The following is a 15,180-nucleotide window of genomic DNA, read 5'->3' on the forward strand; positions in this document are numbered from 1 at the left end:
AAGAAGAGCCTAGACATCATCTTTCAAGAAATTATCAAGGAAAACTGCCCTGATATTTTAGAACCAGAGGGCAAAATAGAAATGAAAGAATCCACAGATCTCCTCCTGAAAGAGATCCCTAAAGGAAAACTCCTAGGAATATTGTAGCCAAATTCCAGAGTTCCCAGGTCAAGGAGAAAATATTACAAGCTGCCAGAAGGAAACAATTCAAGTACTGTGGGAACACAGGATAACACAAGATTTAGCAGCTTCTATATTAAAGGACCGCAGGGCATGGAATATAATATTCTGGAGGGCAAAGGAGATAAGATTACAACCAAGAGTCACCTACCCAGCAAAACTGAGTATAATCCTTCAGGGGAAAAAATGGTCATTCAGTGAAATAGAGGACTTTCAAGCATTCTTGATGAAAAGACCAGAGCTGAATAGAAAATTTGACTTTCAAATACAGGACTCCAGTGGAACATGAAGAGGTAAACAGGAAAGAGAAATCATAAGAGACTTATTAAGATTGAACTGTTTACATTCCTGCATGGAAAGATGATATTTATAACTCATGAGACCTTTGTCAGTATCAGGGTAGTTGGAGGAAAAAAATTATATGTATGTATATGTAGATAGATAGATAGAGGGCACAGGGTGAGCTGAAGATTAAGGGGTCATATCTGGAGAATAAAATTAAGGAATGAGAGAGGATTATACTCGGAGAAGAAGAAAGGGAGAGGTAGAGTGGGGTAAATTATCTCACAAAAAAAAAACAAACAGAAAAGTCTCTTACAGTGGAAGGGGAAACAGTGGAAGGTGAGAGGGAATGAGTGAATCTTAGTCTCATAGGATTTGGCTTAAGGAGGGAATAACATACACATTCAATTGGGTATGGAAATCTGTCTTACCCTACAGGAAAATAGGGGAGAAAGGGGACAAGAAGCAGGGGATGATAGAGAGGAGGGCAGATTGGGAAAGGGGTTAATCAGAAGTAAATACTTCTGAGGAGGGACAGGGTCAAAAGAAAGAATAGAATAAATGTGAGGGCAGGATAGGATTAAGGGAAATAGAGTTAGTTTTTCACAAAATGTCTACTATGGACGTGTTTTACGTAACTGCACATGTACAACTTATATTGAGTTGCTTGCCTTTTCAATGAGGGTGGGTGGGGAGGGAGGAAGGAAGAAAATTTGAAACCTAAAGTTTTAAAACATATGTTTAAAAAAAATGTTTTCACATGCTACCGGGAAATAAATATAGGAAATGGGGTACAGAAGTCTGTCCTGCCCTACAGGAAAATAGAAGGGGAAGGGGATAAGAGAAGGGGAGAGAGTTAGAAGAGAGGACAGAGTAAGGGAAGGGATATTAAGAATGCATGACATCTTGGGGTGGGGGGAGGGGGGAGATGGGGTGAAAATTTGGAACTCAAAAACTTGTAGAAGGGAATGTTGAAAACTAAAAATAAATAAATTTATATTAAAAAAAACAAGTATATTCTGAGGGGAAGGGAAAACACAGAATAAGAATAGAATCCTGGTAATATTACAGAAGTAAAGAAATATAGATGAATGTAGGAAAACTAGTTCTCCTAGTGATTAGTGTTTTCTCCATCCTCCCCAAAAATCAAGTGCATGATTCTCTTTTTGCATGTTGTATCCCCCTAAAACAGAATATAAGCTTCTTGAAGGCCTGCACTTTTTTTGTCTTTTTCTGTTTTTGTATCCCTAGTGCCTAGCAAAGTACCTTGGAGTGTTAGATTGGATTGAATAGTTACTAAAATTTTTAAAAGGGGACATAGCATGGTATTTAGTCAGGAACCAAAAGTCTTGTCATGAAGTGTGTGTGTGTGTGTGTGTGTGTGTGTGTGTGTCTGTGTCTGTGTCTGTGTCTGTGTGTTTGATAGATTAGAGAATCTCAGTAATATGTGATCTGATCCAAACTCCCAATCCATAGAATCATAGCTTTATAGCTAAAAGAGACTTTAGAAAGAATTTAATCTAATTCCTTCATTTTACAGATATGAGCATTGAGGATAGGACAGGTGATGAGGCTTCTTCAAAGGCCCATAGGTAGCCAGTGACACAGAGAGAATTTGAAACCAGATCCTCCAAACGCATGGCTTTTTCTACTGTACAATAAATCAATCTCAAGTTTTCCTTAAAAGGGTTGCCTTGTTTTAGATTAATTTTATATCTATTTAAAAGATGGTATCATGAACAACCTTTTTTAGTTAGCATAATGGAAATGTACTCTTTTTTAAAAAAAAGATGTTAATTCAGTGCCTGAATATTCATAAAAGCAGACATAATAAAATGTGCTAGTCTCTTACTTGCCTCCTCCAGTTTTCCAAAAATAGCATTTTTAAACACTCTCTAATGTAAGAGTCTTGTAACTTGTCCTCATCTGTACTTTGCTACTTCTTCCCATTTATCAGTCACTCAGTTTATCTAATTACCTGGATTTTTACCTTAAGTTTCTCTTCCTTCCCTCCTCCATTCCCTCCCCACGCCCCCACACCCTTGGTCTCATTAAGCTATGTGATTCTAAGTTTCTGAACCTTTCATCTCTTTTCCTATTCTCAAAATGGTTTTCTGTAGTTGGACTACTACTGACACTAGCATTGTCTCTCTTACATTCAACTTCAGGAATATGGAATCATCTTCAAAGTCAGGCCTCAGTACATTTCTTGGAGAGCAATTAGGCAGCCAGCCAGCCAGGGTGAAATTCAAACACGGCTTAAGCCTTTGTCCTGACCCCCTTAATCTTTAAAAATTGTACTCCCTCAGTTCTTAGTTGCCATAAAGGAGGGTACATTTGAATGCATAAATTCCAAGACTTCTCAGAATTTCAGCAATCCATCTATGCCCTGATAAAAGCATGATCAAGCAGCTCACATCTCTGTGTAGCCACAGATCTTCACCAAGTATACTAGATCCCCACCCCTTTTCAATTTATGTACCTCATCCCTCCCTTTACCTAGACTCCCTAAACAAGGTTAGCTAGGATTTTAACATTTTAGTTTACTTAGCTGCCTAAAATAACTCAAACTTTTTAACTCACAGAAATTTTCTTACTTCTCAGTCCTCTGCCTCCTCCAAATGATGTGTTTTTGTTGTTGCTGAGTTGTTTCAGTCGTGTCCAACTCTTTGTGACCTCATTTGGGGTTTTCTTGGCAAAGATACTGGAGTGGTTTGCCATTTCCTTTTCCAGCTCATTTTACAGATGAGGAAACCAAAGCAAACAGGGTTAAGTGACTTGCCCAGGGTCACACAGCTAGTAAATGCCTGAGGCTGGATTTGAACTCATGAAGAGGAGTCTTTCTGACTCCAGGCTCAGCACTCTATCCATTGCACCACCTAATAGTAATAATAACTAACTTGCCTTCATATAATACTTATAATGTGCCAGGAACTGTGCTAAAGTGCTTTACAAATATTGTCTCATTTGATCCTCATAACAACCCTAGTAGGTGCTTTTATTAGTCTCATTTTACAGTTGAGGAAACTGAGGCAAACAGAGGTTATGACTTGGTCAAGGTTGCACAGCTAGTAAGTGTCTGAGACCAGATTTGAACTCAGGTCTTCCTGACTCCAGGTCCAGCACTTTATCCACTATAATACCCAGCAGCCCTATATTATGTTGTTATATATCAGGAAGAGGCTGAAAACATAGTTATTATAGGCTAATAGTTATTTTGAATTTTGCTGAATATAGTTACAGTTTAGGAGATAGAATTTGACCCAGATTATTAAAAAGAAGAAAGTATGTCATAGCAGGTTTCTTTTGGATACTGTGATTAGGGAGGGTGAGAGCTTTGGCTATTTTAGGGATCTTTGCATTATCCTTCCCTTTTAGAGACCCTGTTTAATAATTCACTTTGCCTGACCTCTAGTGGCAGTATTTGAAAAACACTGGACACAGTATCCTGTAAAGGATGGTGGGTCTAGGATACCATATTCTAATGTGGAAAAGGGACAAGAGAAATATTTATTAGGAAATAATAAACATAATGATTTAAATTAGCTAATAGCAAATAACCTGAGTAAGAATGAATTTAATAGTTTATTTTCTAAAAAGTATTGTCTAGTATACAAAATAATATTTTGGTTTTTAATTATAAGCTTGAATAATCATGGTTTTTAATTATAAGTTCAAAACCAGAACCCCCCTTAACAAAAGATGTTAAGAAAGATAGGAAATCACTAGATTGAAATAAATATCTTACTCTGACATTAGAGAGGGAGCTTTTGAGTACACCTGAGAGATATAACATATAGTGGCACAACAGAGTGCATGCTTTATACATTAACTAAGAGTCAATTTACCTGGGCTATATCTTGGATACAGATTTACTGGGGAATATTGAAATCTTCTTTGGTACTGAGTTAACGGCTTCTATCTTAGTAACATCTTTTAGAATTAAAAATAGAAGCTGAAGTACTATGGATGATATTTTTGTATGAAGTAAGCCTTTTTTGTAATTATAATCCAGGTAAAAATTGTTCTTTATTTTTTTTTATGCCCTATGCAATGATGTTGGGCTTCAGTTTCCTCATCTATAAAGGGGGTAGGGGGGCAGACAATAATTTCTAAGTTCTCTTCCAGCCTTATTCTATTCCAGGCCTAGAATTCTATGATTCTAAATTGGTTTTCTTAACTTTTTTTGGTATCATAGAACACTTTGAAAGTGTGGTAAAGCCTATGGACCCTTTATTAGGATTACTTGTTTTTAAAAATTCATAGCTGAAGGAATATTAAATTTCAGTTAGAAGTTGTAGAAAATATTTTTCCCCATCCAAGTTCACAGACCCCTGAAATGTATGCACTGACCTCTTAGGTATCAATGAATTCTAGGTTAAGAACCCCTTGTGTAAATCATTTGATCCTCTGTACTATCTGATTCTACCATTCCCTCTCATTGCAGATAAACATGAAGCTAAATTAAAAGGAGTGATATATTTTCAAGCCATTGAAGAAGTCTATTATGATCACCTCAAGAATGCATATAAGGTAAATTACATTTACAGATTTACTAGTGCTTTAACTTTCTAATTTTTTTATATATGATAGAATTAGAGAAAGGATTTGTTTTGTTTTGTTTTCCTTTTTTTGACCTTCCTTGAACTGGTGTGCAAAATACTAAGGGGGAGAGAATGGCATAAGAAATATTGACCAAAAGAATTCATCTTTATTTGTGGGTCCAGTTTTAGGGAAAAGAAGATAATAATTTTAGTTTTGTTGTTTCAAGGGCCCTGCCAAGCTAGCTCCTCATTGCAAGGTCTATCAAATAGCCAACAGTATAAAAGGAAATAAAGAATTAAAAGCAAAAGCTATCACCACATGCAGCCCATTGCATTGTCCCTGTGCAGAGTCTTAATATACTTCAGAGTGTGAGAAATGCCTCCCTACATTTCACGAACACCAGGAAAGAGGACAGGGGAAGCCCTGTGTGAAAACTAAAGCAAAAATTATAAAAATGTTCACTACTCCAAAAGGGGAAAGAAATATATAAAAGAAAAAGTATAAACTGATAAGTTTCATGAATGAGAACATTGAAGGGAGAAAGAAACCCTGAAATTTGTGTCTAAGTATTGTACTAACTCCTATGTGATGACCTTCATTAAAGTTATTTGCTTAATATTCTTTTTCTTATCTCCTTTTAGAGTCCTAATCCATTACTCACCTTTAGTGTCAAGACACATGATAGGATCTATTATATGGTGGCTCCATCCCCAGAAGCCATGAGGATCTGGATGGATGTTATTGTTACTGGAGCAGAAGGTTATACCCATTTCATGTTGTAATGAATGGATGCAGCAGTTCGCAAGAGGGCAGATTGCAATAACCTTATACCAGAAATAAGCCATATTCAATCCCATTTGGAAAAACTCCAAGCAAGAAGGATAACATTCACACACATTACTTTACAAAAACATGTTTGGAACTCCCTTACATATTAACAAGAGTTTGTTCTTTTCTTTTGGGGTTTTTTTATTTTCACTTTTAGAAGACAATGTGATGCCAATTCATAGTTTGATCATTAACAATGGCAAAAGGACTGAAGTTGCTGCAAGAAGGAAAACATTTTGTTTTGGGAATGACTGCAGCACCAGCAGCATTTATAAGGCAATTTTCTTAAAAACTTTTTATATGAGTTGTCTTAGTGAAAAACCAAGCCATTTGCAAGTGTTTGTTTGTACTCAGAAATATGAAATTATTTTAATAACTGAACCAAAAGATATGATTACATATATTTTTAATTTATAGCATTTGATATATTAGTAACCAACTGGCTCTTTTTTTTTAAGTCCTTTCCTATTGTGTATTTCATAAATTAATACTACAGAAAGGGAGAAAAGGGTGGGAAACAAAAAGAATTTAAATGAATATCTAAATCCTCTGTAGCTGAGTATTGCACCAAAGCCAAAGACTTGATATTGATAGACCTTCTACTTCCAAGCAATTCCAAGTGATGAGCGATATTTTGATTCTTTGTACAAGACAAAAAGAACCTCAAACCTTTTAATAATATTAAAATGCCATAGGATGTGTTACAAGCCAGTTTCAGAATGCTACCTTTAGCCATAGACCCAGGCTGCAACTGCACTGGGTCTTTTGGGGGTCAAATGGGCCACAGCTAAAGGCTATACTAACCCCAATTAGTTACATTTCTATGAATCCCAAAACTATTTCTGGGACCCATTAGAATCAGTTCCTGCCCTATATCTTACATGAAGAGGGTATTCATTGGAATTATTTTTTTTTTATCTGAAGACATTTTCCAATCCCTGTGCAGAGATCACTGGTAATAACAACCACTCACATAGCACTTTACAGTTTACGGGGAGCTTTCCTCATACTAATCCCATGAAGTCATTAGTAAAAGTATTATCATCCCCATTTTATGGATGAAGGCTGAAGCTGAGAGGTTGTCACTTTACTTAGGGTCACATGCCTAGGGAGCAGCATAGCCAGAAACTGATTCTAGGTCTCCTGACTCCAAACCCAGGACTTTATATCCACTGTTTATAGCTGCCCCCCATTCAGGCCAGCCAAAGCAATTTTTTTTTCCTTTTCCTTGCATGCTTCTACTTTATTCTGGATCCTGCCTTTCACTTGTAGCCTTCCTTAAACATGCATAAAGTCAGTTTGTTGAGTTTTTAATCACAAACCAGACTACGATTAAAATCGAAAATGATTGTTAGTGAGAGGCAAGGGGTCTGTTTATAAGAGGCAAATGCAGTCCAACTCATAATGTATTTGAGGAGGTAAATCCTTCTTTTACATTAGTCACTGCATTTTTTTATAGTGTTAAAGTCCATTTTTGTTGAATAAAACTTTGACTTCAGGCAAGTCATTTATAATACTTTTCCAAATGTTGTCCGTCCTGATGGCCTGGGTGTATTTGTGCATTTGTGTGTATGTCTATTCCTTCTGTTATATAGTGGAAATGTGGTAAATGAGTAGCACTAGAAAATGATGAATTTACCTACAAGTACAATACGGAATTACTAGAATTAAAGTTTTTCTTCCCAAAATTTGTCTGGAATCAATGGATTTAAGTTTATATTTGAAGTCTCTGTATGCCTGACTGCCATTAGAATGACTTTGCAGCTGGATGATACATGATTTTACTTGAACAATGAAGGACAGAAATGTTATTGCAAAGGTTTTTATGTTGTTGCTGTTAATCTTTTTTAAGAAAATCACAACTAAAAATTATATGATTTAAGACAGTAAAATGCAATGTCCTAAATTACATTGATTCATATAAATGTATCACTTGTCTATGTATACTTTGCCTTCTCAATGAAGTTATATAGGTTTTCTAATCAACTTTTCTATCTTGCATGATTAAGTAAATCCATTTATATTTGTTTTTAAATAAGCTGTTTGGAGATTAAAAATGTTGGCCTGACTTCACATTTTAAAACTAATTTGTCTTTCCATTTATTGGAAGGAAGAATAGTAATTGTCCAGTCCATCTATACAAAAGAAAAAAATAGTTAGCCCTTCTATAAGGTTTGCAAAATACTTTTCAAATGTTATGTCATTTTATCCTCACAACAACCCTGGGGGTTAAATACTATTATTATTCCAGATGAAGAAATCGAGGTAGATAGGGGTTGTGACTTGCTCAAGGTCACATTGTTAGTAAATATTTGAGTTTGGATTGGAACTCATATTGTCTCATTTCCAACTACTGCGCTCACCAGCTACCTCTTTCGGAAAAGAAAAATCTACTTGGAAAAGTTTGTTGTCAATTGCCACATAACAGGAATGCTCCATGTCAGTAATGTCTATTTGACAGATAGCACCTAGAATTTTCATATTCTATACATATTCCACAGGAATGGCTCTTCCAGTAGAAAATAAGGTATCTGAGAGCGGGAGCTGCCTTTCATTTTTGTCTTTCCGGCAGTCAGTCAGTACCAGGAACTGTGCTAGGTGCTGGGGATACAAAGAAAGTTTAGAACAATAGCCATGTCCCCAAAGAGCTCATATTCTAATAAGGTAAACAACACACTAATAAGTGTGTACATATATCTGCAGTGTGAATGGAAGGTAATCTTAGAAGGAAGGGACTGATGGATTGATGGAAGTCCTGATGGAGAAGTTGGGAAGTGAGCAGTCTTATTCAAGCAATGTAGAATGTTAGAATCTGTATCTCTATCAATGTTTAGGAAACTTAAAATCTTTACTGCTAGCAAAGTCAGATGTGATTACTGAAAAAGTTCTAGATTGGACAGCCTTTTGTGAGGCAGTGTGGGATTATAGAATCATCAGCCTAGAACTTGAGGGCCCTCAGAGGTCATCTAACCAAACCCCTCATTTTACAAATGAGGAAACTGAACTCTGGGAGCTTCAGGGACATGCGCAAGGTCATAAAGGTAGTAAGCATCAGAAGCAAGATTGGAAGCAGAAGAACAGGTCTTCTGACTTAAGATTTGTGTTCTTTCTACTGGACCATTCTAGTGAGCATGAGAGGCAGCATGACTGAGGGTTGGGTTCTGCTGTTGACAAATACTGTCTGACCCTGGGAAATCATTTAGCCTCCTCATTCCCCCAGGCATCTCTCCAAGACAGGGACCCCCTTTAGCAGTCTAGTGAATCCTACAAAGTCCTCCTTAAAATAATGTTTTCAATACATGAAATATATAGACTTACAAAGGAAACTAATTATATTAAAATAATTATTAATTTTAAAAAAAATTATGGACCCCAAGTTAAGAACTCCTGATCTAATACTACAAATTGCAGAGCAGTTAGTTTCCTCTGAGAGTCAGTGATTTCACAGGTTGGGTCCCCCATCAAAAAAAACAAAACCAGGGGCAGCTAGGTGGCGCAGTGGATAGGGCACTGGCCCTGAAGTCAGAAGGACCTGAGTTCAAATGTGACCTCAGACCAAATACTTAACACTTACTGGCTGTGTGACCCTGGGTAAGTCACTTAATCCCAATTGCCACAAAACAAACAAACCAACCTCCCTTTTGAACATCTGAGTTATGCAGGCACTGCAAGGATGAGAAAGGCTACTTAGGCCTTAGCTGGAGAACTCCGTGACTACAACAAGTTTGTTTCTCTAAAACAGGCTCAGCTGCTTAAGCCACAATTTGCAACTACCACTTGGAAAGAAGTGAGCATTTTTCCTTTCAGCAAGGGCAATGAGCACTCTCAGTACTAGAAGCCCACTACCTATGAAAACACAAAGGGAATGTGTTGGTTAATTTTTAGCCAGTCACTGCCAAGAAACACAGTCACAGTGATTAGCCATAATGTTTCTTCCTGGTTTCCTGCATTAGTGATGGTATTCAATTTTCTCCTCTTGAAAAAAAAATCTCTCCCTCCGATGACGGCAAAAAGTGTTTGACTTTGCTTCACAGTATAATTAATACACAAAGTAGTGGATATTCACATTCTTTCAAGGGAAAAAAATGGAGATGTTTAAAGAATAAGATTCTAATTAAACTAAAACTACCAAATCTTTAACTTGCTAACACTACTACTTCAATGTCATGGCAATAATAATAATAACAATAATGCAAAGCTTTTTTATTTTGTATTTATGTCTTTGAAATTTTAGTCCAGTAAAAGTTGAAAGTCACCTGGAAGATTTTTTTCCCTCCTTCATCTCTACCTAAGAGAAGTACAAACTGCGAGACCAACACTACTTTAAAATGTGAGATATAGGGCCATAGCTAACCCTGCCCCCCAGGCTCCTAACCTATAATTAGTGTGGTTCAAGTTTTTGAATCTAGGTACATCTTAGTGGCACCACTGATCCTGGAAAACGGAATTCTGTGTAGTATCTGAATTATTTCCATCAAGATAAAAACTCTTAGGCTTTTCAAAATCACTCTAAGAATCATAGAAATTTATGAGGATGAGGCAAAAACAGAAATCTTAGATAGTGCTACTTGGGTAAATGAATATGAGTTACAAACAACAAATTCTGGGATCACACCACCACTTCCTCCTAAGTTGCAACACTTTTAATAATGGAATCAAATCTTTCAATTCCATGCAAGCTGGAAGGCTTCCCTATGCAGATCTAGGTTCAAGAAGCTGCAAGGGGGAAAAAGCATTGCAGTCAGAGTCAGAGGACATTGGTTTAAGTCTTGAATTTGCCACTTACTTCTTGGAACTTACACTTCCTCATCCGTAAAATGAGGCGATTGGATTGTACGGCTTCGGAGGGCCCTTCCAACTCTAAATCCTATGTTCCTATGATCTTCAGAAGAAACAATCTGAACAAGTCCATGGGGGAGAAAAGAGGAGCCTGCTTTTAATTTTGCATCTGTATGCAATGATTGGACTAAGGGCATCAAATTGTACAATGCCTCTTGGTCAGTTCAGATCTGAGCTGGAAAGTGAAACATTCACCAGCAGGTGGAGCCACTGAGCTGAATGGTGCAATGCTTTTAAATGGATCTGTACTATCAGAGGTTTGGTTATTTGCTTCATTGGTGCAAATGACCACCTTTTCATGACTTCTAATTCCACATTATTTTTTTCCATGATCTTCCACAAATTTTCAATTCCTTGCCAGCCTTTAACTGGGTGGTTTATTATTGCTTAGATACCAGGAGAATTCATGGGCTACCCAAATCCCTCTATATTGCTATAGCTAGCCTACTTCCTTTTCCGTTTACTTGTTAATTATACACAACTAATCTTCAGGCCATCACGGGTAATATTGTGTGCTACAGGCTGTTTACACCTACTATGCATCTTTTAATATTCTTTTTGCTCACCTACAATTTTGAATTTTCAGAAATCACTGATTTATAGACATTTATAGGCATTTACTGAGATGATATTAATGTTTAAAAGATAGTCTTTGAAAACAAGGAGAACCTTGGAATTTCTGAAAACACTGCCCATTTTCTCAAATATAATCTAGCTTGCTCTTTCATCTCTATTTGATTCTGAGTACAATCCATTGTCTATATTCAATGCTTGTCTAAGATATAGATAGATAGATAGATAGATAGATAGATAGATAGATAGATATGCACAAGACGTGTGTGTGTGTGTGTGTGTGTGTATTCAAGCCAACAAGTATTTATCAAGGGCCTACTATGCATCAGGCATTGTGCTAAGGGCACAAAGGAAGGCAAAAACAGTCCTTGTCCTCAAGCAGCTCACAAGCTAATGGGGGGGGGGGAGGGAGGAGGGGGAGGGGAACAACATGCAAACAGCTATGTACAAATGAGATACAGACAGGATAAACTGGAGATATCTCAGAGGGAAAGCATTAACATTAAGGAGGCCCAAGAATGCTGCTCACACATGGAGGCATTTTTAGCTTTGACTTGAAGGAAGCCAGGAGATGGAGATGATAAGGGAAAGAATTTCAGGCATGAGGGAGAGCCAGTGAAAATGCACAATCAATTATGATTTAGAGCATTTTTATATGACTATAAATTGTTTTGATCTTTGGAAAATTGCCTGTTAATATCTGTTGATCATGCCCAAAGAGTTATTAAACTGCCTATACCCTTTAACTCAGCAACACCACTACCAGGTCTATTTCTTTTTTTTTTTTTTTTGGTGAGGCAATTTGGGGTTAAGTGACTTGCCCAAGGTCACACAGCTAGTGTCAAGTATCTAAGACCAGATTTGAACTCAGGTCCTCCTGACTCCAAAGTCAGAACTCTATCCACTGAGCCACCTAGCTGTCCCTACTAGGTCTATTTCTAAAGATGATTAGAGAGAAAGGAAAAGAATGTATATGTTCTAAAATGTTTATAGCAGCTCTCTTTGTGGTGGCAAAGAACTGGAAATTGCAGGAATGCCCATCCATTGACGAATGGCTGAGTAAGTTGAGGTATATGGTTGTGATGGAATACTGCTCTGCTACAAGATATGATGAACTCAGTGATCTTAGAAAAACATGGGAATTCTTATATGAAAATAATGAAAAGTGAAATGAGCAGAACCAGTAACAGCAATATTTTTTTTTGGTCTAGGCAATGGGGTTAAGTGACTTGCCCAGGGTCATACAGTTAGTAAGCGTTATGTGTCTGAGGCAGGATTTGAACTCACGTCCTCCTAAATCCAGGGCCGCCACACTATCCACTGTGCCACTTAGTTGCCCCAGCAATATTATTTTAAGATGACTTTGAGGGATTAAGTCATTTTGATTATTATAAATGCCCAAATTAACTATAAAGGGCATATAAAGAAAGATGCTATCTGCATCCAAAGAAAAAACTGATAAATAGAAATACATATAGAATAATTTTACATGTACATACTTATTGGTATCTAACGGTAGCCATCTCTAGGGTGGGGTGGGGAGGGAAGAAAAAAAAGAAATTTGCATAATTATTATTATATACTTTAAGTGAATAGCAAGTTTTATATAATAGATTTGCAGTTTCATATGCAATCATCTTTTTTTATTATACCATGTTACAGAAATGCTAATTTTATTTCATAAATTAAAAATAAAAGAAAAATATTTTAAAAAGAAAAGAAAATGAACAATCAGGAGGTAGAAAGCCATGTGCAAGAAACAACAAGGTCATTAGATCACAGAGTTTGAGGAAGAGAGTAAGGTATAAAAACACTGGAAAGGTAGGAAGAGGTCAGGTTATGAAGGGCTTTAAAAGCCAAACAAGATTTTATATTTAATCTTAAGAGTGACACGGAGCCACTGTAGTTGATTAAATGGAGGGAAGAAGTAAAATATCCTAAAGTATATAAACCTGAATTTTAGGAAGATAAATGGGGAATGGACTGGAGCGGAGAAAGACTTGAAGCAAAGAAAACAACCAGCAGCAAACACAGAAGAAGTCCATGGTTGGGTGAGAAGAGTCTGCACCAGGTTGCCATGATAGCCCCAGAGGCCACTGACACCAGTGTCCTTGTCAGAGGAGAGAAGGGAGATGGCACCAAGATTTCAAGCCTCAGTGACTGACAGCATGGTAGTGCCTTTGAAAGTAATAGGGAAGTTAGGAAGAGGGGAAGGAAGAAGGTGACTGGGTGATAGTGAATTCAGTGTCGGGCATATTGAGTGTAAGATGTCTACAGGCCATCCACTTCAAGATGTCCAAGAGGCAGTTGCAGATGTGAGACTGGAAGTCAGCAGAGAGGTTAGGGCCAGATGAGTAAATCTGAGAATCAGCAGAGAGATAATTGAATCCATGAATGAAATGCTATGTAGTTATCCCTTCCTTATGAAGACAGTTATGGTGCCCCAACAATCTGAAAAATCCATGTAAAAATTTTTGGCCTTCTGTTTGTATATTAAAAGATAAAATAAATACAATACTATACATATGTTTCATGTGTTTCTGAGTTTCTAAACTTTTTCTGTGTCATCTGCTGGCCTTTTCATGTTGTCTGCGGCTTCCACAAAACTCTCTATTTTCTTATGTCGACCAGCAATATGTCAAAACCATGATGGGGAAATTCATGATGTGGAAGGTATAACTGAAGGAGAAGAGAAGAGGGCCCAGGATAGAGCCCTATGGGACACAAACAATTATCAGAAATGACCTGGTTGAACAAGCAGCAAAGAAGATTGAAAAGGAGCACTCAGATGGGTAGTAGGAGAACCAGGAGACAGCAATGTCATGAAGAAATTATCAAGAGGGAGAGGATGATCAAGGGGTCAAGAAAGATAAAGATTGAGAAAAGGCCATTAAATTTTCAACACAGAGTTCACTGGTAACTTTGAAAGCGTAAAGTTAACAAGCATTTTTTAAGCACCTTGATTTGACCAAATGAGATGTTTGTGAAGCTCTTAGCACAGGGTGCATTACATGGTAGGCCCTCAATAAATGCTCGATTCCCCTCCCCCTACCTACCATATGCTAGGCACTATGCTAAGTACTAAGGGGATACCAAAAAAGTAAAAAAATAGTCTCTGCTCTCAAGGAGTTTACAATCTAATGAGAAAGACAATATGAAAACAACTATGTACAGACAAGATAAACACAGGACACATTGGAAATAATCAACAGAGGGAAGGCATTAGTATTAAAAGCGTCAGGAAAAGTTTCTTGTAAAAGGTGGGATTTTAGGTAGGACTTGAAGGAAGCTACAGAAACCTGGAGGTGGAGATGAGGAGGGAGAGAGACAGACAGGGAGAAAGAGAGAGGGAGGGAGAGAGAGAGAGAGAGAGAGAGAGAGAGAGAGAGAGAGAGAGAGAGAGAGAGAGAGAGAGAGAGAGAGAGAGAGAGAGAAAGACAACAATTTCAATTGAATAGTGATATTGGATTGCAGAAAGTTAAGGAGAGATTGAAAGGAAAGAAAATGGAGGCACCAGTTATGGATGACCTTCTTGAGGAGCTAAGCCATGAAAGACTAGGGTGATAGCTTTCATGGGATGGACAAAGCAAATGAAGATTTTTTTGATTTAGATATGTATATATCTGTAGCCAAACAAACATACCTACATATATATATATATATACATATATATATATATATATATATATATATATATATATCTGTAGCCAAACAACCTACATATATATATATATACATATATATATACATATATATATATATATATATATATATATATATATATGTGTGTGTGTGTGTGTGTGTGTGTGTGTGTGTATGTATGTATGTATATATATGTCCTCTCAACATTCTGAAATCCTTGCCTTGCTTTCTCCTGATATTGCGGGGGTACCACTGGTTGTCCACTTGTTATCTCTTGCCCTTCACCAAGGA

The 15,180-nt window shown here is 37.0% G+C and overlaps 1 protein-coding gene across 1 annotated transcript in view; it reads left to right on the forward strand.

Moving 5' to 3' along the window:
* PHLDB2 (pleckstrin homology like domain family B member 2) overlaps positions 1 to 7,922 on the forward strand; it is a 118,498-nt gene extending 110,576 nt beyond the window's left edge. Inside the window, exons 15-16 of the mRNA XM_021007107.2 lie at positions 4,910 to 4,995; positions 5,649 to 7,922. Of these exons, the coding sequence (XP_020862766.1) occupies positions 4,910 to 4,995; positions 5,649 to 5,789 (227 nt within the window). The 3' untranslated portion in view covers positions 5,790 to 7,922. The remainder of the gene's footprint in view (positions 1 to 4,909; positions 4,996 to 5,648) is intronic.
* Positions 7,923 to 15,180: the final 7,258 nt, after the last annotated feature.

This window comes from Phascolarctos cinereus, unplaced genomic scaffold, assembly GCF_003287225.1.
Source record: "Phascolarctos cinereus isolate Bilbo 61053 unplaced genomic scaffold, phaCin_HiC Scaffold_726;HRSCAF=1367, whole genome shotgun sequence".
Classification (NCBI taxonomy): domain Eukaryota; kingdom Metazoa; phylum Chordata; class Mammalia; order Diprotodontia; family Phascolarctidae; genus Phascolarctos; species Phascolarctos cinereus.